This window comes from Corvus moneduloides, chromosome 2 (assembly GCF_009650955.1).
Source record: "Corvus moneduloides isolate bCorMon1 chromosome 2, bCorMon1.pri, whole genome shotgun sequence".
Lineage (NCBI taxonomy): Eukaryota > Metazoa > Chordata > Aves > Passeriformes > Corvidae > Corvus > Corvus moneduloides.
In genome coordinates, this window is record NC_045477.1 from 110,548,432 (window position 1) to 110,569,594 (window position 21,163).

At 37.5% G+C, this 21,163-nt stretch overlaps 1 protein-coding gene across 5 annotated transcripts in view; it reads left to right on the plus strand.

The window, feature by feature from the left end:
- The window catches only part of POLA1 (DNA polymerase alpha 1, catalytic subunit), a 188,091-nt gene that overhangs the window by 105,885 nt on the left and 61,043 nt on the right, over positions 1 to 21,163 (plus strand). For all 5 annotated transcript variants that reach the window (XM_032100856.1, XM_032100857.1, XM_032100859.1 and 2 more), the window contains one exon: positions 19,648 to 19,764. In XM_032100856.1, coding sequence (XP_031956747.1) covers positions 19,648 to 19,764 — 117 coding nt within the window. The remainder of the gene's footprint in view (positions 1 to 19,647; positions 19,765 to 21,163) is intronic.

Genomic DNA, 21,163 nt, shown 5'->3' on the forward strand with positions numbered 1-21,163 from the left:
AGAGACTGGTCTTCAAGGTGTATTGCTATTACTCTGTTTTCAGCACCTTCAAACATGGTTTATGGCTCTTCAGCGTAGCAGGTTTTTTTGGTTTTTCTTTTTAAATCTTGCCACCAGGACTGTGTGCTCCAGTATCATTCTCACCCATGCGTTTGAAGAAATTCAGCTCAGTTCTCATATGCAGTTCTTCAGTATTCAATTTCCACATCTTGCTAGGTTCGCCTTTAAAGCTGATGTTGAATAACCTGTCTGCCATGACTCCTTCTCAGCTGATAATTTCTGGCATATGGTATTTCCATTTTGTAGGTGTGACCTGTAGTCTTTGTTCCCAGTGTGTCACTTTTGTTTCACTGTACTAATGTGTATTTTGTGTCAAATGAACACAGTTTACCAAAACAATTTAATGCTTATCATTACTTGCTGTTACGCTTTTGTCATCTGTAAATTTTATCTGAATTGATTCCTCTCTTCTCCTAATCAGTGGCGTAAAGAATGAGTGTAACCTTTTCGTTGTGATGCACCAGCACAATCCCTCTGCATTCCATATTGACAAATGCTTACTTGACTGTCATCACTTTGTGTCTCGTGGACAGTTGATTTTTTTTGAGATGCTTCAACTTTGCACCTCTTAATCCATTTCACGTGTAATTCATTAACACTGTGCAATGCTAATTCTAATGCAGTGTCCTTTGAAAGTAAATCAAATGTCATTCAAGAGATTTTTTTATAGTATATCTGCCTTTCTCGACCAAACCTGTAATCTTACAAAAAAATGAACTATCATGTTTGTGTGAGACTGTTCTGTATAAAAACATTGACTGATGTTAATTCCATCCCTGTTCTTAAATTCTTGATCAGTTAAAATCTGTATCAGTATTTCTGTTGTTTTCCTGAGGTTAGTGTTAGACATAGAAATAGTTATGTGGATTGTTCTGATTTGCTTGTGTAACTGTTTCAAGGAAATCGGTCATTTTGGTTGATACTGGGTCTCAGTTTTTTGAGATAGCATCAAGGATTGGCAAGTTCAGCAAGTAACATCATCTTGGCTCTAATAGGACTGTTGAGTTCAAGCATTTGTTCTATGAATATGCTGAATTTTGAGGAGCTACTAAGTATTTTCTTGCTAGCAAAGCAAAACATAGTTCTTCATCCTTATTTGCTACTGTGCTGTTATGTGCTTTTCCAAAATACAAGGAGAAGTTACACTTCTGTTTTTTTCCACTGTAAACTATTTTTTGTTTCCATTACATTTTTGCTTTGTTTTTACATTCTTAGTTAATATCTAATTTTCCTTATTTAGTGTTCTACTTTGGGAAACTTCTGATTTATGTCAGCAGCTGTCAACTTCCAATTTCCATTTTTTTATACTTATACATGCAAGTTAAAATTTGCTTGCAATTTTCCTTACCTTAAGAGAGAGGACTTTCAAGTTGTTTGGAACTGTTCTTTTACCCATGTGAAATATAATGAGGTCATAACATTAGTTTCTAAGTAGCCACAGTCTTTTACTCCAGACATTTAATTTTTCTTTACCGGTCATAATGAAATTCAGGGTTTTTTTTTATTTTTAATTAAGTATTCTCTAGATTTTAGAAAATACTAGTTTTAGAGAGAAGGGGCAACATGTATGGTGTGTCTACCACAAACTCTAAGAAGCTACACCACAGCAGCAATTTTTTTTTCCCAAGCAGACAGCATGTAACAAGTAACTTGTTCTGCTCTCAAGAGTCTGCAGTTGGAAAGTTTTCCTGGGCCATACTAATTTCAGTATTGAGCTGTTGGCTTTAAGGGCCTTGCAGGTCTTGGTAGCAGCTAACCTTTATGAAAAACAGAAGCATAGTGCATTTGAAGGATCCTGCTTTACCTGCTGATTTTATGCAGTTTGTTCTTCCTGAATGTGATTTACTAAATAAGAATTTTGAGTGTTAGGTTAAAAACCAAATAAAAACACCACTGCAACAGAAATGTCTTGTTTATTTTGCTTTCTGTGTCTATCACCAGAAGCAACAGAAAACAGTCTCTTCCCCATTCTCATGTTTTTTAGTTCAATGGGTTTATGACAGGCCTTTTTCTTTTCTGATGAAAAAGAAATGACATTTCTTTTGAGTTGGCTTCTTTTTTTAATGGTTACCCAGGAGCATCAATTTTTAAAGGTCCATCTGGTTACTTTAGTTGGTGTCAAGAATAGTTTAAGAGATTTTCAAAAAAACAACACACGAACCCCCCCACTTTCTGCTGTTGTTCTCCCTGAACCCTTGTCCTTCTGATTTTCTTCATGCTAGCCTCAAAGCAGATTTTAATAAAATTTACCATGTATTACATTGGCGTAAGTTTTGAAAAATTTTTAAAAGTTTTGAAGCATTGCCACATTTTAGGTGTTTGCCTTGCCATTTGATATGCCAAATTTGTCTAAAGTTGAGTTTTGGCTGAAATTTTAACCTAAAATGGATTAACATTTTTTCAGGATTAAATAAAGCATGTTGTTTCTGTCTTAAACTAATCCACAACAGTTCCTCAGAGATGCTGTTGTTTCTTTCTGACTTCATTTGGCTGTTGGAGATGTGTTCTTTATTGCAAGTAGCAGATACACTTAATTTATAAGCCTTTGAAATTCTTGATTATTAATAGAAAAGATATAAACTCTCTCAAAATTCCATCTCCCTTTGACCTCTTGTCTCAGTCTCCAGGCTGCATCTGATGGTGTGCCATGTATGGAGATATTCCTCAGAAGGTGTTTGTTATTGACATGGAGATGATATGACCATCAGTCCCTTCTGAAGAAGTGAAGAACAATGCAGTCTGACAGTAGTGGGAAAGGCAAATTAAGTCGAAGTCAGCAGGGAGGCAGAACAAGAGCTCTTTTTATCTGAAAGAATAGGCTGGTCTAAGGCAAAGTTTGAGAGCAACCTAAGGAGACTGTAGGAAAGAGTTGTGGGCAGGTGTTGAGAGGAATTACAAGAATGAAAACCTGAGGAGAAGCTAAGGAGGAAGCCTGACCATCCCATAATACTTAACAAAAGTTTTTTGCAGATTTTCAAGTGTGTTGCTTGATTCTTAGTTTAATTAACGGTAGCAGGAAGGAAAGTCTCATTTGAGGTGGAGTTAAGTAGGGCAATGTATGTTTATTAACTCAGAATAAAGTATGCTACAGATTTGGTTTAATTATTCCAAATCAAAGTTCCAAATAAACAAGTTGCAGTTTAAATGTAGACATCTTGGTATATGAACCTGCCTTGTGAGGTCCTGAGGGAGGAGGGAAGTCTGATGTGATATAAATTAGTTCAGTTGAAGGCCACAGGAGTGCTTGAATTATAATCACTTGCTTATTTTAAGATATTGTAGTAAAAGCAGTGTTAATGTTGTTCAGGTGACCTTGCCACACCTGAAATGTAGATGCTATGGCTTTGAAGTCTCTGACATTCGGCTATCCTTCTTTCCTCCTTTTTGTTGGTTGTCTTTTGTCATCCTAAGAAAATCTGGATTTGATAATTTTACAGACCTTTATGAAAAACCAAAAATCGAAACACAAAACCAAAAAACCAACCCAAGAATTCTTGCAAGAATTGACTATAGGTGAGGAAAAGACTAGAACATGGCACATGAGACTGGAGCTGGACCTGAGTGGCCGTAGATGAAACTAAAAGCGAAGAAGCTGAATTGAGTGGAGTTGGTTGAATTAGAATATCCAAATATGGTGTCTGCTGGATAAGCACCTGGCTGGGCAGATGGGCTTGAAAAAGCATGGGGAGGCAGGTGTGGCTGAAGATTGCCTGTGAAAATTTGGACACAAAAACCAAACAGTTATATTGGAGTGGGATGGGTTTAATAGAAAAAGAAAAGCATGAGAAAATTCATAAATATTTTCCTGCCTCTGCTATTGGGAAATGCTGGGCAAAATGCATTGCTTTCAGAGAAATAGAAAGTTATTATGGGCTACTCTGTTTATTTCAAGAGGCAAAATCTGTGTATTCCTTTAAACCCTGTTTTGAAGAAGAATGAATTTTTTTTTTTAATTTTGAAAATAGAAGAGAAATCCTGGTACTATAGAGTTGGACATTTGAAAGTTGAAGATACAGAGTGAATACTGCTTGCTTAAGTTTAATGCAGGTCATTTATGTATGGTGTTACCCCATTCTGTGTTTTTTTCAGTGTGTACAGGTGGGACAGCACTCGTTAGATGAGCAGCTGGTCTGTATTTGTTTCTCTCCCTTGCATAGTGGATGCTCTTTACCTTATTGAATGCACTCTCTGAAATTTTGCCTAGGATTATTTATTTTCTCTTGGAGTTTTCTGTGGCACACTTCACTGTGGGATCAAGTGGCTCTTAAAAAACATCTTTACAAGAGCTGTGTTAAGCGACAGGTCCATTATTATTTCTATTTGTCAAAGAAATGAGGCACAGAGGAATGAACATCGAATGTGTTCATAAGTTTGGTGCCCAATCTGTGAATCAAAGGACCTGTTTTTTCAGTGTGTAGTACTGAGTAACTGCCTGAAGAAGAGCTTTCAGGTTGCAGTTGGGTCTAAATTGATTCCTGAGGTGCTCGTTGCTTGTGAGTCTGTTCAATAAACTGGGAGCGACTTGTCCAGCAGCAAGGAGAATCTGTGTAATGGCAGTGGTGCATTTCAGCACCTTGGGGCCATGTTCAGTTGACTTTAGCACTTTGTTTTCATCTCTTTCATTTTACTACATACTCTCCAGTGTTCCCAGCACACAGGGATGCAGCAGTAGCTCTTTTTCATTTTGTAAGCCTTTTTTTATTGTAAAGGCAATCCAGTACTTTAAAAAGAATTAAAATGTAGCTGTGGCCCTTTAAATTGACACGTGGTTTGTACGTACAGGGAACTGAAATGAGGATTACCCTGGCTTCTGATTGCAGGCTTCTTGAGCTTAATGTATTTCTCATTCACTCTGTATGTGAAAATCTATTGCTAAAGGGTGCCATTGCATTTCACAAGGGACATATGCATATATCTGATGACAGGATTTGGTCTGTGTAAAGGCATAACTTGTTTTTATTAATGATGCCATGAAAATTAAGTTCTCAACCATTCAGTGAGCTCACTGTGGCATAATAAATGTTTCAGCACAGAACTTGTGTTCCAGTAATATATAGCAAATTTAATGTGACATCCATTGGTAACATGTATTGCTGTTTTCAGCAGGTTTTTTTTCCTTAGGCAAAATTATTTCTCTATATTTCCAAGATATTTCTGAAAATTTGGTTTTAGTCTGCTTTCTTGGAGTCTTACTAGAAGCCTGTACTGTAAACTATATTGTAGCAGTAAGTTCCTTACCATTGTAAAGAAATAAAGTTTTAAAATATTAGTTTATTGTGTATTATAATTCTATTCATTGGAAAATGTTTTAATACAGAAGGTATTCTGTTAGAAGCCACCCAGTCTGATAATTTTAGGTGATTTTATTTTTTTTTCTTTTTAAGCAGCTGTTTCCTCTCTGATTTGGATTTTAATCATGACTTGACTTAAGCTTTCGTGTCTTATTTATGCTGCCAGGAGAGAACTTGAGCACTAGTTTACTTAATTATTTGCTGTACAACAGCTGCTAATATTAAAAAGGGAAAAAAAAAACCCCACCCACAAAAAATGCCATCTCATCTTTAGGTCTGCTACAGACAAAAAAAGCAAAGGCAGGGAGGATGACTGTAGCTACCCCGTCTGCTTGGCACAGTCTTCCTCCTCCTCCTCCTCCTCCTCCTCCTCCTCCTCTCTCTCTCACTTTCAGTTTTCAGTGTAATGAAGAGCAGGAGAACAATATTCTGTAATTAAGGATTCCATTAAGTTGAAGAAAAGAGCAAATGGAGTTGTTTGTTCTCCTAGCTGAAAAAATTTGTCTGGGGTGGGGGTTAGTGGTAGTAGTGTAGAAAGAGAGAGAGGTGGGTGGAGAAACTAAGTCAGGGCTGTTTGTTGAATATACTGTTAAGGACTGTTACCATCCTAATTAATCAAGTTAGAAATTACAGCTGTAGTCGGTTTCCCCCCAATTCTTGTTATCAATTTTCTTCTCTTTTGAGACAAAGCAAATATAAATTTTGTGTTCATTTGTCATTCGTTCTTTGACTTCAGCATCTCTGAAAATAACAATGTAGCACAAAAGACCAGTATTTACCTAGTTGTAATGTGGGTTGCCATGGTGTTTTGCAAATTATTGCAATTATGTTCACCATGCGAGTCGCCCTTGGTAACTGGCGAAAAAACTGATAATCCTGTTTTGAACAAAAGGTCAAATTGCTGAATAGAAAGTCTTGATTAACTAAAAGATGTACAAAGTGGAATTATTTCCTACCATTCAGAAATAGTTCTTGATCGGGTTTGGGGGAGGGGGTGAGTAAGTACATCTGATTACTGAAGTACAAAGCATTGAAAGGATGTTGTCTTGAGCCTTTCATGTAGTCTTAATGGTGGCTTTTTTGTCAAATTTACCCATTTGCGGCATTGAAAGAGGCAGCTGCATTTAAGCTTGAGAGATGGTGCTTTTTCAAGAGTTCAGTGCATGGAAAGTTCTCAGCAGTATCTGCAGTTTACTATTAGACCTTCGGCTATTAAAACTGATGTGCTGCATTTGAGCCCATAGCTCTTGGTGCTTGTAAAACCCTCTGACTGATGATCTAATAAAGTGCTCTTACCGGACAATCTCTGATCAGATACTTTAGGGGGAAAAAAAATAACCACAGCTCTGAAAAGGATGGAGGTAGAAACACATGGCTGTACTGAAAAGTTTGCTTTTGTAATCTGTGGTGTAAATGTTGGTAAATAAGACTGTATATTCAGTTGAAGTATTTTAAAGGCCTAATGTATTGCTCCAGAATTCATTTTTATTTACATTTACAAAAGTAAAAATCAAGTAGAAAAAATTGGAAGTTTTTCATAATGATCAGTCTTCTACAGTTACATACAAGTATATAGAGGGAATGGTTTCCTGAACTTTAATGCTGTGAATTTCTTTTCGCCTTTTCTTTTTCATTCTTGGGGGGTGGCAGGGGAAGGGAGGGAAGAGGTGAGGAGGATTAACGGGTTTTCTTTTTTAATTATTTCTACTTTTTGTTTTTTAAATAGCTACCTGGAAATTAATTCTTAAAACTTTGGAGAGCCTGTGTGAGAGCAGCATGAAAGCAAAGTAAACCTGAACAAGTTTGTGGGTTTACATTCTGCATCACCTAGCAACCCCCTGGCTCAGCCAGTTCTCTCGTCTGCCCCCAGTCCTGTTTACAGACCATTCAGACTGCTCTTCGAAACCGTGAAAGATATTCAGTTTCATTAGTGCCATTCTCAAGGAGAAAATAATTAAACTTAAATGAACAAACACTGCCTAGTGATGCTTTAAACTTCTCTAGTTTAAGGTGACCAGACTACTGAAACCTCGTTCTCTGCCATTACCTTTAACTCTTTTGAGCTCCTCTGAACCTACCTACCCATGTATGTGCATTACCACTTTTAAAGTTTTGGAACTCTATTAACTCCTTCAGTATTCAGAGATGTTCATAACCATATTGCAAAGATAAATGCTTCACATAAACAATCTTTTTTGTCTCTTCACGAGCTTGAAATGTATACTAGAGTTGACGAACCTTGCTGTTGCTGCCACGTATATGAGCAAAACCTTTGTGTGTTCTATCTTACATCTGATGTCTTGCAGGATGTTGAACATGACAAATCTGAAAAATTCAAGAACTGAACAAAAATTTGAGGGGAGAAGGAAGGTAACAGAATTGTGGAATAAGTGGGGGCAGTAAAGTGTTTTTAGCTTTCTAACCAAAGTAGAGGCATAGTTTTTAAGAAATCTTTTTGAGTTCTTAGTGTTTGTATGTTGCTAGACCCTTTGAAAAGCAGTACATGGATGGGCTGTATGAGTTCTTTGTGCTTTGTTGATAGTTGGCAGACAAAGCAAAATTTTTTCTGAAGCAAGGTACTATACTTAGTTGTGACCTATTGTAGCCTAAGAATATGGCTTCCTTTGAGTTGTGTGAATAGGGAGAGTATTTTGGCAGAATGGACTTAAATATCCTTCTAGAGATTTTCACTCTCAGTACAGAAATGCATAAGGCTTCTTTCACTGATCCTTTTTCTCAATGTAGTTATCCATGTGTAGTCATTTTAAGTATGTCTTCTCTCAGTTGCTTGCTCAAAATCCAGTTTAGCTGTTTTCAGGTTGTCTTAAGTGAAATAAAATTGTTGGTAATAGCTGTGTCTCTTTGTGAGTGTTATGTTAGCCTGAGAACACTTTTTAATCTTTTGCAGTGTGTATTTTGGTGCCTAGAGCCTTATTTTAGTGACGGCAAGAAGACCAAGGTATTGGATTTGATGTGAAGTAAAGCAGAACATATTTGTTAATTTAGTTTGTAATGTACAACTGTTAAGGTTGGAACTTGTCCACTTGTGGTGCTATTATATGTGCTAAAATGAGGGCCACTGTTTGCATCAAATCTATCACAAGGGTTTGGAGTGCTCTATTATCCTTTCAGCAGGCTGATGATGGAGCCTGGTCTTTGCACAAATGAGATCAGTAGGTTTCAAATAACTTTTATGAAATGACATATGACTGTACATCTAAAGGTATCTTTTAAAAAAATCAATTTTTAATAACATGTAAAACTCTAACATTGACCTACAAGATATTTTTCACTTACGTCTTGTTTGATAATTTTGTTTAAAACATTTTTTTTGTTAGCTTGAGTGTTTCAGTTCTTGGAGGGGGGGGGGGAAGGCTGGGGTGCATTTCTTGCTTCTTCAGTTACCTTCTGCTTTAATCACATACACACACCTCCAAGACTTTTAGTGGTAAAACTGATATGACAGCGCTGAGAATAATATTTTGTTGAAAACAATGAAGTTTTCTTTTGGTCTTGGATGGTTTCCTCATTTAAATTTTTTTTTTTTTTCAGTTATAGATTAGAATGCAATTCAAATTTTATTATTTTGGAATATTCAGGATTACAAAATATAATTCTTGAAACCCTACAGACTTTCATTTTTGGTAAACAGGCATTTGATGTTCTGTGGCTGACTTTGCCTCACAACAGTGATGCATTGCTGATTGGACTGTGAGATATGCAAGTTCTGAAGGAATTCCTAAGAAGTATGCTACAGGACAGAATTTTGTTGTGGGCTAAATCCTCTCAAATTTATGTCCATCTTTCATAATATGCAAAGGGGAACTACTTTAGGTGTTTTAGATCAGTTGCACTTGGCAGCTTCACTTCTCCAAATGGCTGCCTGGAATCTACATCAGAGCTTTTACCATTCTAGTATCATCAGCTTTTTTAAGATAGAAGGACATTTTGTGTTCTGAGAAATTCAGGTAGTATTTATGTCCTCATTCATGCTTTCTTTAAGGTAGCAAGTCAGTGTAGCTACATTGCCTTCAATTACAGTTGGTGTAATTGCTTTGGACCTTCAGTCTGGTCCTGTGAATGTGTAGTTCCCATTGATGCCACGTGCCTTTGGGGTGGCAGTTTTCCAGTGGGGAACTGAGACAACAGATACGAGTATCTCTGAGAACAGGAGTATTTTGGAGTGGGTGTCCTTCTCTTTTGCCAGCCTTGGGTGTTAAAGTGATCATTTGCCTTCCACTAGGAAGTTATTGGCTAAGATGCTTCAGTTTAATAGCATCCTTTAGTGTGGGTCGTGTGATAATAATACTAGATATATAACCAGTCTTCTCCAGGATCTGTACTGCTTTCAAGTAGCACACTTTCGAAAGCATATTTCCTTATTTCATCTTTCATTTAAGAGACAGTTTTGTATTTTTCCCAAAAGATCATATCTATCTGTTCATCAGCCTGGATAATGCTGAATTCAAGAGGAGCAGAGTGAACATCCAGGAAAGGAATTTCCTTTCTTTTAAGAGTTTTTGTTATCCACTCCATCCCACAGCTGAATTCTGATCAGTTATACAGGCCAAAACTCAAGAAGCTCTGAAAGTAAGGAAATGCTTAGAAAAGCAATTGAATTCGTATCTTCCAACTTCCATTGAAGTGAGGCAGCATGAAATGGAGTGTGAAATGCTGTGGTCACTGTTTACATTTTCCCTAAATTGGGTGATCAGGTGGTATTAGATTCTAAAAATACTTATACTGGGAAATGTAACATTTTTGGTTTTTTGTTTGTTTGTTTTTTTGGTTTGTTGGGTTTGGTTTTTTTTTTTTTTTTGGGTGAGAAGCTGGCTACAATATTATTGTACAGAAAAAGAAAAATTAATGTGAAGTCAATGGCCAAGAGTGAGTTGATAAAATAGGTCCTTCTCTTGTCATCTGAATAGTCATATACCACACTGGATCTGTGATCAGGTAATGCATTACAGTTAGCTTTATGTGTAAATTTCAGAAACTAATTTAAGTTGTTGTTTCTATAATAGTTACTAAAACTATTGGCACTGCCAAAGTGTACACAACACCTAACAAAATATCCGAGAACATAGAATAAGCATTCCCTGGATAAGGGATTGAAGATGTAGGGTAAATGGATAAAGAATTTTTGCTAACCTAAGGTGTTTCACTGTTCTAAGCATGTGCAGCAATATCTTTCAGCTGCAACAAGCTTGGCAGCATGTTTAACATGGTACCTATTCCACTTAAAATAAAAAGACAAAAGCTCCAGTCAGCCAGCATCAATAGTGGACTCTTGACCCAGTTCCTTTTATAAAACAATTCATTTGAAGAGTCTGTAAAATATCAAAGGAATTTATTATTCAGAGATGATTGAATGTTACAGTGGTATAAAACCTTAAAACATTCTCGAAAATCATCTTTGTCTTATGTACTGAAATCGGAGTACAAATATTTCAAGTTATTTCTAAGATGTTTTTCACTTAAAAGTTTCAGTTAGGCCTGACAGAGACCTTGCACACACTCTTTGCTGTGAAATTCTTTTACATTTTGAAATTCAGATGGAGTTCAGACATACCTGTTCTCTAGCAAGGGACCTCTTGAACATAACATTAGGGCTTTTGATTTAGTACGATTTGATCTCCTTGTAGTAACATATTAAAGAAGTGGAGAGAGCCTCTCCATTAATTTTTTGTTGAAGTGAAAAGAAGGCTGGAATGCCTGATACATAAATAACGATGTCTCTCCATATACTCCTTTGAGATCTCAGTATGTCAGAGTTCTCTAACTGAAGAGGCTTTGCAAGTCTCCTGGATTTTCTTCATAGATAAATTGAGATCCTTCTCATGGTGTCACAGATACATGTTTTTATTAGAGCCTGGTAACTGATCTGCTCGGAGAATATCAAGCTTTGCAGGATCATGAAAAAGTTGCTAACCCAGAATTCCACATTAGGGATTGCTTTTAACTCCATTACTCAATTTTTTAGGGTTGGTTTGCATGTTTCTTGTAAATAGTGTGCCTGTTTATTACTTATCAGGGAGATATTCCTTGATAGGAAAAAGCCAAAACAGATAAGATGCTCCTTATAAAGGCTTAATTTCTGATGGTGGTCATTTTGGGTGTGGGGAGGGGGTGTGGAAAGAAGGGAAGCCTGGTGGCTCATTTTCCAGATATATTATACTCTTCTGTGTCAGCACATTCTTTTTGTTTCCCTCAAAATTTTTTTTCTGACAAAATTATCTTCGAACTTTGTCTTTATGAAGAATTTACTTACTCTTTTCTTTCCTGTGCCCAAAGAGGGGAGTGACCAAGAGGTAGGTTTCTAAACATCATGAGGTGTCTCTTTCATTTGTTCATCCAGTCTTTTATAAACTCAGATAATCTCATCTCCAGGTTGTTTGCATTAGTAGCTGCAAGTTCCAGAGGAATGGCTGTGTCTGCTCAGGCTGTCAGGAGACACTCAGACTTGACAAAGTGAGATGTCTTAAGTATCACCTGTGAGGAGCCCTCCTGATCAGTATGTTCTACAGAGAGTCTGCTTTGGTAGTCTCACAGATAAGTTACTCCATCCATAAGATCGTTCAAGCAACTCTCTGATGTGTCTTGTACTTGATCTGGAAGAACATTCAGGATGAAGCAGCTGTGGAAAGTGTTCAGAGCAGGCAGGCACCAGGACACTGCAGAGAGTTACTGTTCCTGCAGAAGAGAAAGGCGTGTTTCTGATGATGCCAATCCTAACCTCAGCAAGTCCTCCACCTTGAAAAACCCTTTCAAAAGTTAAATGAGTCTGTGACTTTCTTGTGTCTAGCAGCAGTAGAATTGGTTTCTTTATAACAGTGGGTCCTCTAAGGTTTTTATCAGGTTCATTTCCCCATGAAAATGTGGGGTGTTGCTTGAGGAACCTAAGTTATGCTGAACTTCACAGAAGTGGTGCATTCACTGTCCCTGGAAGTGTTCAGAAGGTATGTGGATGTGGCAGCTGGGCTGCTGGGGTAATGGCTGGACTCTGATCTTAGAGGACTTCTCCAACCTTAATGATTCTACAGTTCATATCACTAAGTGTGTAAAGTTTTCTGGTGGAGTCTTATTTCACTATTTATGATAGCATTCCTGACCTGAGGGGATTTCTTCTTGGCATTGTAGCAGTGGCAGGTAGGTGTCACTCAAGTCTGCTTTGTCTACTGAAATGCCAGTGCATGACTCTAGTTCTCACACTGTAATTGAGATTTTCATTGCTGCCAGTATCTCACCAAGGTGGTGCAGATGCATTGGTTTGTGCCAATGTTATTTATAGAGTATTTCTTCATTCTGAACAGGCAAGAAAGCAGATTAGAAGTTGAAACTACTTTAAAGTAATTTGGTTTCTGGTATGCAGCAGAAAAACTTTCCTGACTTTACAGCAATAGCTCATCTTTAAGTCAATATTCATATCACCTTTCATGTTGGAAGTGTAAAATCGTGATGTAATTCTCAAAAGATGTAGTTACTACTGATAGTCAAAACATTTGCCAAAGAATATGCAAACAGAGGATTTGGTTTTATTTCCTGACATGTTGCCTACTACTAGTAAGGTTATTCTGTTCCCCCAGACACAGCTATTAACAGAAGACACAGACAGGTGGGACAGGGAGAACACACCACACGTATGGAACAAATTATCGTGATTGGAACTGGTAACTTTCAGATCACTGAGTCAAGTCCTCTGTTGCTATGATGAACTGCCTGATTTTACTTCATAAAATCATCTACCTGTTAACATTGCTTGGGGGGATCAATAGATTTGGTAGTGTACAGTAATGCAGTATTGGTGGAACCTCATCTTTCCAGAGGATTTAAAGCCACTTCAGTCAGATTTGCCCTCTTAGGCAATACTATCTATAATAATGGATGTTGGCAGGAAAACAGGTTTTGATGCTTCTGGTCTTGGAATGAGTGGAAATAATATGCTTTTGTAAGAGTAATATGAAAAGAAAGGCCAGTGTGAAGTGAAAATGGCCTGATTAACGACTCACAATGGTACCTGGATCAGAAAATCTTCCTTGCATTGTCTCTCACATTCAGCCTTCCAAAAGCTGGTTTGCTGATCACTGACAAGAGCAGCAGGCTTAAGCTGGCTGACTAGGACAGCATGTTCATGCTGTGCTTCTCTTCTGGTGGGTTTGATGGTGTAAGGTGGTAACTTCAGCTCTGCAGTGCTGGAGCCATGGGTTTTGGGTGTAATGGGCTCAGATAGGCCAGCCATCTGAGATTGGGCATCATCCACCACGATGCCATTTTCAAAATCCACATTAAGATTGTCTTCAATGGGGAGAAAGATTGCAGAGAAGCAAGCACAGATTACAAGTAAATTCAACTCCAAAGTAACTGACTTCTGAATAATTTTCAGTGCTTGCAGCTTTCTGCTTTTTACTAGCACATTTTTTCATTCCATGTGAACTTTTTAAAGCATTGTAGTGCTTCAGCGTCCAGACTGAAGGCAGGAACAGATGCAGAACTGAAGTGTTGTAGAGAAGCACATTCAGTCCTCTACTGTAGCAGGCAACCAAGCCACACTGTCAAATGTAATTTGTAAAAATTATTAAGATAAAGCTCAGTAAATGCATGTTGTTGACCCCTGCAACTTCTGTTTGAAAAGCTGTTGTAAAACCACTTGCCCCTCTGTATTTTGGGGTAATATTTCTAATGCTTGTTGATCATTAGAATGGGAGAGGCTAATTCTCGAGAACAGACTTACAAAGAAACAAAATTACTTTTGACTTGCAAATTTCTCCCTATTAGCCACAGTTCGTGGACATAATACTCTTCAGGGATTTTCTTTTATATTGTGCATGTATTCCAGGGGTTTTTTCGCATACTTTTTTATATTTTAAAATGAACTAAGCGTTTGTGGGCAGGATGTTTGGAAATGCTAGTTGCTTTTTTTTTTCCCCTCTATGAACTTGTATTTCATTTCCCACAGTGTTGCAGATACCAAGTAGAACAAAGCTGAAGGTTCCCTATTATGATTTTGTTTGATTCACTGCAAATTAATTTACAGACTCAGTGATAGCTGCAGGGAAATGAAGGATTGGTTTTGTTTGGTCAGTGAAGATGACAGGCATGGATCAAATAAGGGTTAACAATAATGCACTTGAACAGATTCAATCAGAACATAATGCATGTATTGAATTTGATTGCAACATGCATGTCCATGGAAAAGTTTTTTGTTTAAAACAAATCAAGGCTATGGCTTAATTATCAAAGCAAAACAAGAGACATAAAGAGCTATGTGTTTCTGATACTGCTTTTTTCAAAAATAGCTCCCTTCACACAGTTATCTACATGTTTAATTTCCATGCATAATAGCAACAGTTATTGTTGTCATTTGTTAAGAGAGATTAAGAGATAGTAAGTACAAACAAACGCAAATAAGGCCTGAATAGAGAGGTGACAAAGAAGAAAAGACCTCTTTAATGTTTATTATAAGTGGTAGGAAGTAATTTGTGTAGACGTTAATTGTTTTCTATATTAATTGAAGTGACGTCTAGTTTGTTCATGTCTATGCAACACATTTGGGCATTTTATTGTGGGCAATAACTTAAATCATAATTTTTTGAATATTGTTTATAGAGAAATGTACTGCTCAGTAAAACCTGTATATTTTGATCATTATTTCTTAGTAGCTGAAAACAAGTATAATAGTAAGCTGTTGCATTTAAGTGGGTTTTTTTTATCCTAAGCTATGGCTTTTAGTTTATTTAGGGGGGTTTCAGTCTTTTTTCACCTGTTTTCTGTGACCAACGGAGCTTCCCAATGCTTTCTTCAACAGTGACTGCGTTAGACTGAAACAATTACATAAAGAAACTTGCTTCAAATGTAATTATTCAGTGGTAGTTTGAGAGGACCATCTATGCATTCCCTTATAAGACAGTAGAAGCTGTACCTTGTGAGTGGTGTAGTCCTTTGTTTCATAATTGTTAGCTATGAAGGCCAATAGGTGGCAGAAAACACAGTTACTTTTATCATACATTATTTTCATGGTTGTCTATTTTTGAGTATTCTGTTCAGCTGAAGCTGGGATGCTGCTCCCATTCCAGGCTTTGTTTTTTCAGTTGCACTTGCATTCTCTAACTAAATATCTTGCTATCTGGCAGTTTCCATGATTTGTTTTTCTAATATAACAAATTGTTTCAAAGTTCAAATGTAGTCATTTAATACGTTTTGAGCCATGAATGTTCTCTTCATGCACAGAGAATCTTTTCATAGTTACAGCTGAAACAATTATGCTCTTCAACAGGAGGGTTTGTGTTGAGCTTTTGATGGGATACCCTTCCTTCTCAGACCAGGGTAACAGAGCAGAGGAGGCTGCTGTTCTGCTCAGTTCTTTATTTCATAGTCTCATAGCTTTCTTGAAGGCAGAGTTCGAAGGGACTTACATGATAAAGCCAGCAACAACAGCAAACAGCAGGCAGAAAACAGCTTCTTCTTCTAATTCTAATTTCATCTATAATTTTTTCTTACAGAAGTGTGGATTATATTTGTTAGTTGACCAATAAGATTAACACATTATTTTAGTTTTTCTTTTCTTAACCTATCCTGGTCTAATTCTAACAGTCGTAAGTCTTACACCAGTGTTACATAGGTATTACACAGATTAGTGTATACAGTTTCTATCAGCTCTTATTGTTTATGTGAACACTCTATCTAAAAAATGTGAACAGTGTAATTCTATTTATATTCTGTCTAAAGTAAAGAAATTCTGTGAAAAGGTAACACTGCTGCAGTAAGAACTGTGTTCTAAGGTTTCTGCTGCAGCTTTTTAATGTTTAAGGCACTTAGCATATATTTCTACTAAAAGTTAAAAATCTGTATTTCTATTTCACTTTGGTGTGACTTCATGTATCTCAGCTTATCCAAAGGTTTTAATTCAACCCCTGTGCTTTGGCTTTCCTCTGGGCCTGAGTCCAGAGAAGCTTTCACTCCAGCAGGTTTGGAATGGGTGAGGACACCCTCCACACCTCCCCCTGCCTGGCTGTGTATTTTCAGGTGCTCTTTATGTCAGACTGCTGCTACATGTTGCATAGGAAGGTAGAGATGCTACAGAATAAGCACATGTGACATGAAGAAATTTCCACACAGAGAATAGCGTTTGTCTCTAAAAATTAACTTCATGGAGGATCTGTGACAGGTCATTATCCTTACAGAAATGTTTTTGTGTTTTCCCTCACAGTGGCTCTAATGATATTCTTGGTACTCATATAGGTGAGTGGCTGAAGATCTCAGTCTATCTTTGAGTAGTGTGTTTTTTGGTCGGAGGTTATTCCATGTCTGGTAAAACTGAGTTATTTAAACAATGTGAGGCAACAGATAAACACCTTCCTCTTTTAGAAATAAATCTTAGGTTCATTTGCAAAACGAAGCCAAGGCCTATCTTTTACGCTTCAGGCTCATTTGTGCCTTCTGACTTCAGAAGACACAGACTGGATGTTTGTGTTAGGTCAGGCCCTAAGTTAGGATTTCTTATAGTGAACCATGTGCTGATGAAGTAGCTCAGTCTTGGTGAGCAGTGTCTTCTCTTTCTAATGTCAGTTCTGTAGTATTTGTCATGAATAAATTGTATATGACAAAGAAAGTGGTAGTAGGACTGCTAGGGCAACAGATGTGCAAGAGACCAAATTAAATCCACAGAAGGTTTTTGAATTCTTGACATTTTCTCACTGTGCAGTATTAAATGTCACGATTTACACTGCTGATCTAAATAACAGTAAAGTTCACACTTAGTGACCAGATACACTGATCATACTGTTTCCAGAACCCCTTACTTTATTAAGAGGATCTAGAGTGGGGATGGTTTCCTCATTCCAAAATCTGTTAGGTGAATTGCTTTTTGGAGATGCTTTTTTCCTTCTTCCATTTACTATAAATGGATTGTAGGGTGATAAGCTTAAACTGGGTATCAGGCTTTTAGGTGTCAGAGTTGGGTGAAATGAATCTAACTCCATGTGTAAATGCACTCTCCATTCCTGCACTACAGGCTTAAGCACACATTTTAGGAAGTGCTATATACATTGCTGTTACCATGATGTTCTCCACACAGTTCTTCTGGTCTGCCCAGAAGACATAAACATGGACATAAAAGCTCTGCTCTGCAAGGGCAGCAGGAAGTGTTTTGATGGATTTGGCACCAAGTGGGATAATATTGAGTATATTATATGGCTGGAGAAATGGTGAAAGAGGAGAGGTCTCTGGAATAAAAGAAGTTATTTGGAAAGGATTTGAGGTTTCATCTTAAAAAGGTAAACAAAAACTGAAGCAGTCCTGGAGCACTTCTAAAATTAATACGGAATATATTTTAAAATTGAAATCTAAGTGGAAATTAGGTAGAAGTCATTGTCAGAGCATAACATTGGGACAGCTTGTCAAAGAGCTAGTAAGAATGGAAGCAAGCAACTTTTTGAATTGTCCTCTGATTCATTGACATTTCTGTCAAGGTATCAGGGATCCAGGTATGGTTAGATTTAAATTCTTTGCAGGAACAACAAAAAATATGGAAACAGGCAAAAATAATCAGTCACTATTCCCAGCAGAGACATCACCAGCCAGTAGTCTGAAATGTAGAGTTTGACAGGGCTGAGCTGCTCAGGGTGGTAAAAGCAGGAACTACTTGAGAAGAGTTGCAGGAAGACTAAGTTTACTTCTCAGTTAACAATGAAAGATTAAATCCTCTGCCAAGTAAGGTGAAGTGAGGAGATGCTAAAACCACAATTTTGTGTACAAAATTTGTGTATGTACTGACATACTAGGGTAGAATAAAATTACAATTCTTGGATAATAAGTATCTTTCTGGAAATGACTGCTCAGTGCCCAAATGCTCAGTGGTGCTCTAGGCAGACAGAGGAGAGAAAGGGACAAGAGAACAAGATGGAAAATACTATTTTGTTTCTGTCTAAATTTACGTTCATCGGTATCCTGAATACGGCGTGCAGTACTGGTTTCATCTCTCTCCCCATTTGTCCCATTTTCCCACCACCCCCTCATTTCCAAAAAGACCTGGGAGAAATTCAGAGAAGGGCAACAAAGATTTGGAGTGGTTTCCAGGCAAGGAACAACTACGTAAATTAGAACTGTGGTTTGGAAAAGACTTTGATTGAAGGTGATGTGATGGAGGTCTATAAAATCATGAGTGGCACGGAGAAGGTGAATGCAGAATGATTTTTCCTGGTCTCTCCTGATGCAAGAAATAGAAAGCATTAAAAGAGAAGCTGCGTGTGTGTGCGTGTGTGTTCAAGAAAAATAAGGTACTTTTCCATATAGTTTATAGTTGTTCTGCAGGATGTTGCAGATGCTAAAAGTTTACATGAGTTTGAAAAGCACTTGAAGTTCATTGGGGTCATTAGTGTATCATTAATGCATTAATTCAGTCACCACTGAATACAGAGGCAGTGATTCAGGTGGTCCTTGAGCCATTTCCAAAAGCTGTGATTATCTTTGGAAGAGTTTTACCATCTCCTTTCTCTTACGCCATTCCTTAAGTATATTCTGTTGGGGGATCTTAGGGATGAAGTGTGGCATTGTTTTGAGCCTGTGGTTGAACCTGGCACAAAAAGTTCATCCTTACCAGTCCTGGAATCATTCCTTCTTGCATATTCTTAGGAGAAGCCTTTTACATTGTCTCCCTGAGCTGACATAGAGCAAACTGGCTCAGATTTTATTTCATTTTAACTCAGCAAAATGTTAGGTTTTCCTGAATGAATCAGTTTATGTTGAAGTCTTGGAAGCTTTCTAAAAAAAAAAAAGCCACCCAAAACAAAAAAAAGTCCAATAACTTAAAAAAGAAGAAGGAAGGAAAGCTTCTGGCTGCCATCAGAAAACGTGAAACTGTTTCTCCCCTCTAAAGCACAGGCAAAGAAATGGCATTTTACTTAAATATTGAATTTATTACAAGACTATGGAGTGTCTTGCTGGTTGGTCTACATAGCTGGATAAAATAATCCTATTGTATGTTAATGTTGTTGTAACTGGAGAAAGGCAGAGGTCTTGTATATTTCAAAGAAGGGATGACTGCAGTGTGCAGAATGTGGGATTTTGAAGCAAGAAGACTTCAGCTTTGTTCTCTGTCATTAATTGTGTTTAAACAAGGTCCTTAAAGAAGGACCTTCATCTCTTTATACGTATTACAGTATCAGATTCACAGAGGATGTTAAAGTTGGGATATTTTTCTTCCTTGACTGTGATTCATTTTTTTAGGTGGAATGAAAACAAGCTGTAACTTGAATTTAGGGTAAAAAATTATTTTCTTCTATGTTCTGCCTTTCTGCAGGGTTGGTTAATATGTGAGGAGCCAACTTGCCAGAATCGAACCCGTCGGCTTCCGCTGAGTTTTTCCCGGAGTGGCCCTGTGTGCCAGGCCTGCAGGAAGGCTGTTCTGAGACCAGAGGTGAGTGTTTTGGGACAAAGCTTTGACAGCAGTGGATCAGGAATCTCATGAAGCTCACCCGGCTCTCAACTCTGCCTTTCAAAGATAGCAGGATTAAGCAGGAATTTTTAATCAGTTTATTAGTTTAAAGGGGACTGTTTATGCTTTTCCTACTCCACATTTTAGCTGCATCCTCATTGCTGTGAAGAGAGCATGCCATGCAGCTGCTGTGTTTGGAAGTTTTCCAGCTGATGAGCATTTGGTCAGCAAACTAGAATTTGCTGGAATGTCTCTGCCAGAGTACAGGTAAATTAAAATAGACAAACAAACCCAACCTTCCAAACCAAAACCAACCACCTGCTTTTCTGCTGACTGGTTCTTACCTGGCTGAATTTGGTTCTGAGGAGCTGGAGGTGAACTTCCATGCCATCTTCTGGGAGTACTCCAAGATGGTATTTTCAGGGGATCAGAAGTTCTGGGTTCTGTACGTTGGAATTTAGCTCCATGCCTGAAAAATGTAGAAGCTTTTAAACCTAATATTGAGCTAGATGGTCTGGTCTTCCAGAATTCAGGACTGCCTGATGGTTCTCCTCGTTCTTGAGATTAAAGGGAGCTGATTCTGTTTCATGTTGTAAAATTCTGGTAAACCACTTCAATTGGTAAGAAAAGAGGAAAAAAAATGAGTTTAAGATTTAGAAATCTTGACAATTTACATAAAACAACCAGAGAGAGAGAGAAAGGTTCCATAAGGAAAATGGGAAATCTATTATTTCAAGTTGTAGTAAGTCTTTAAATTATTCTTACTTACATAAAACTTAAAAAATCAAGAGTTTGAGGTGTGGCTGTTAAGTGAATGCTCTGAACAGCATTGTTCAATTTACCACACAAGATTTGTTTTGGTCCTTCTTATTCAGTAATGGAGAGTAAAAAGTCCAAAGGATAAGTATCAGTAAAATTCCAGGGGCTGAAACAGCATTGTCAGAGAAAGACTGATAAAACCCTTTTTTTTGCATTACTAGTAAATTAATGCTGCAGAATACAAGAAGACCAAATACTGCATTAAAGAATGGATAAAAATGAGCAGGAGTTCCCAAATTCCTAGCTGGAACTGGAACCAGGTGATACCACATTAAATTAAAAAGGAAGAAAAGTAAATCTGTCAGAAAACAAACCTTTCACCTATGTCACAAATCTTGAGTGTATAGCTGTAAGAAATTGAAAGCCAATAGCAGTGGAAAAAGAGACCAAGGCTTATATGATTATTAGCAGTGTTATGTTAGTTATCAACAAAATTTATGAAGAAATTCAAGTTTTGATCCAATTTCTAGCTACTAGAGAGGTGTGCAGGACCTGTAAGGAGATTATTCTGCCTTCTGCTAGCTCTGCATTCTATCACATTTTCCCAAAGTACAAATGCCTT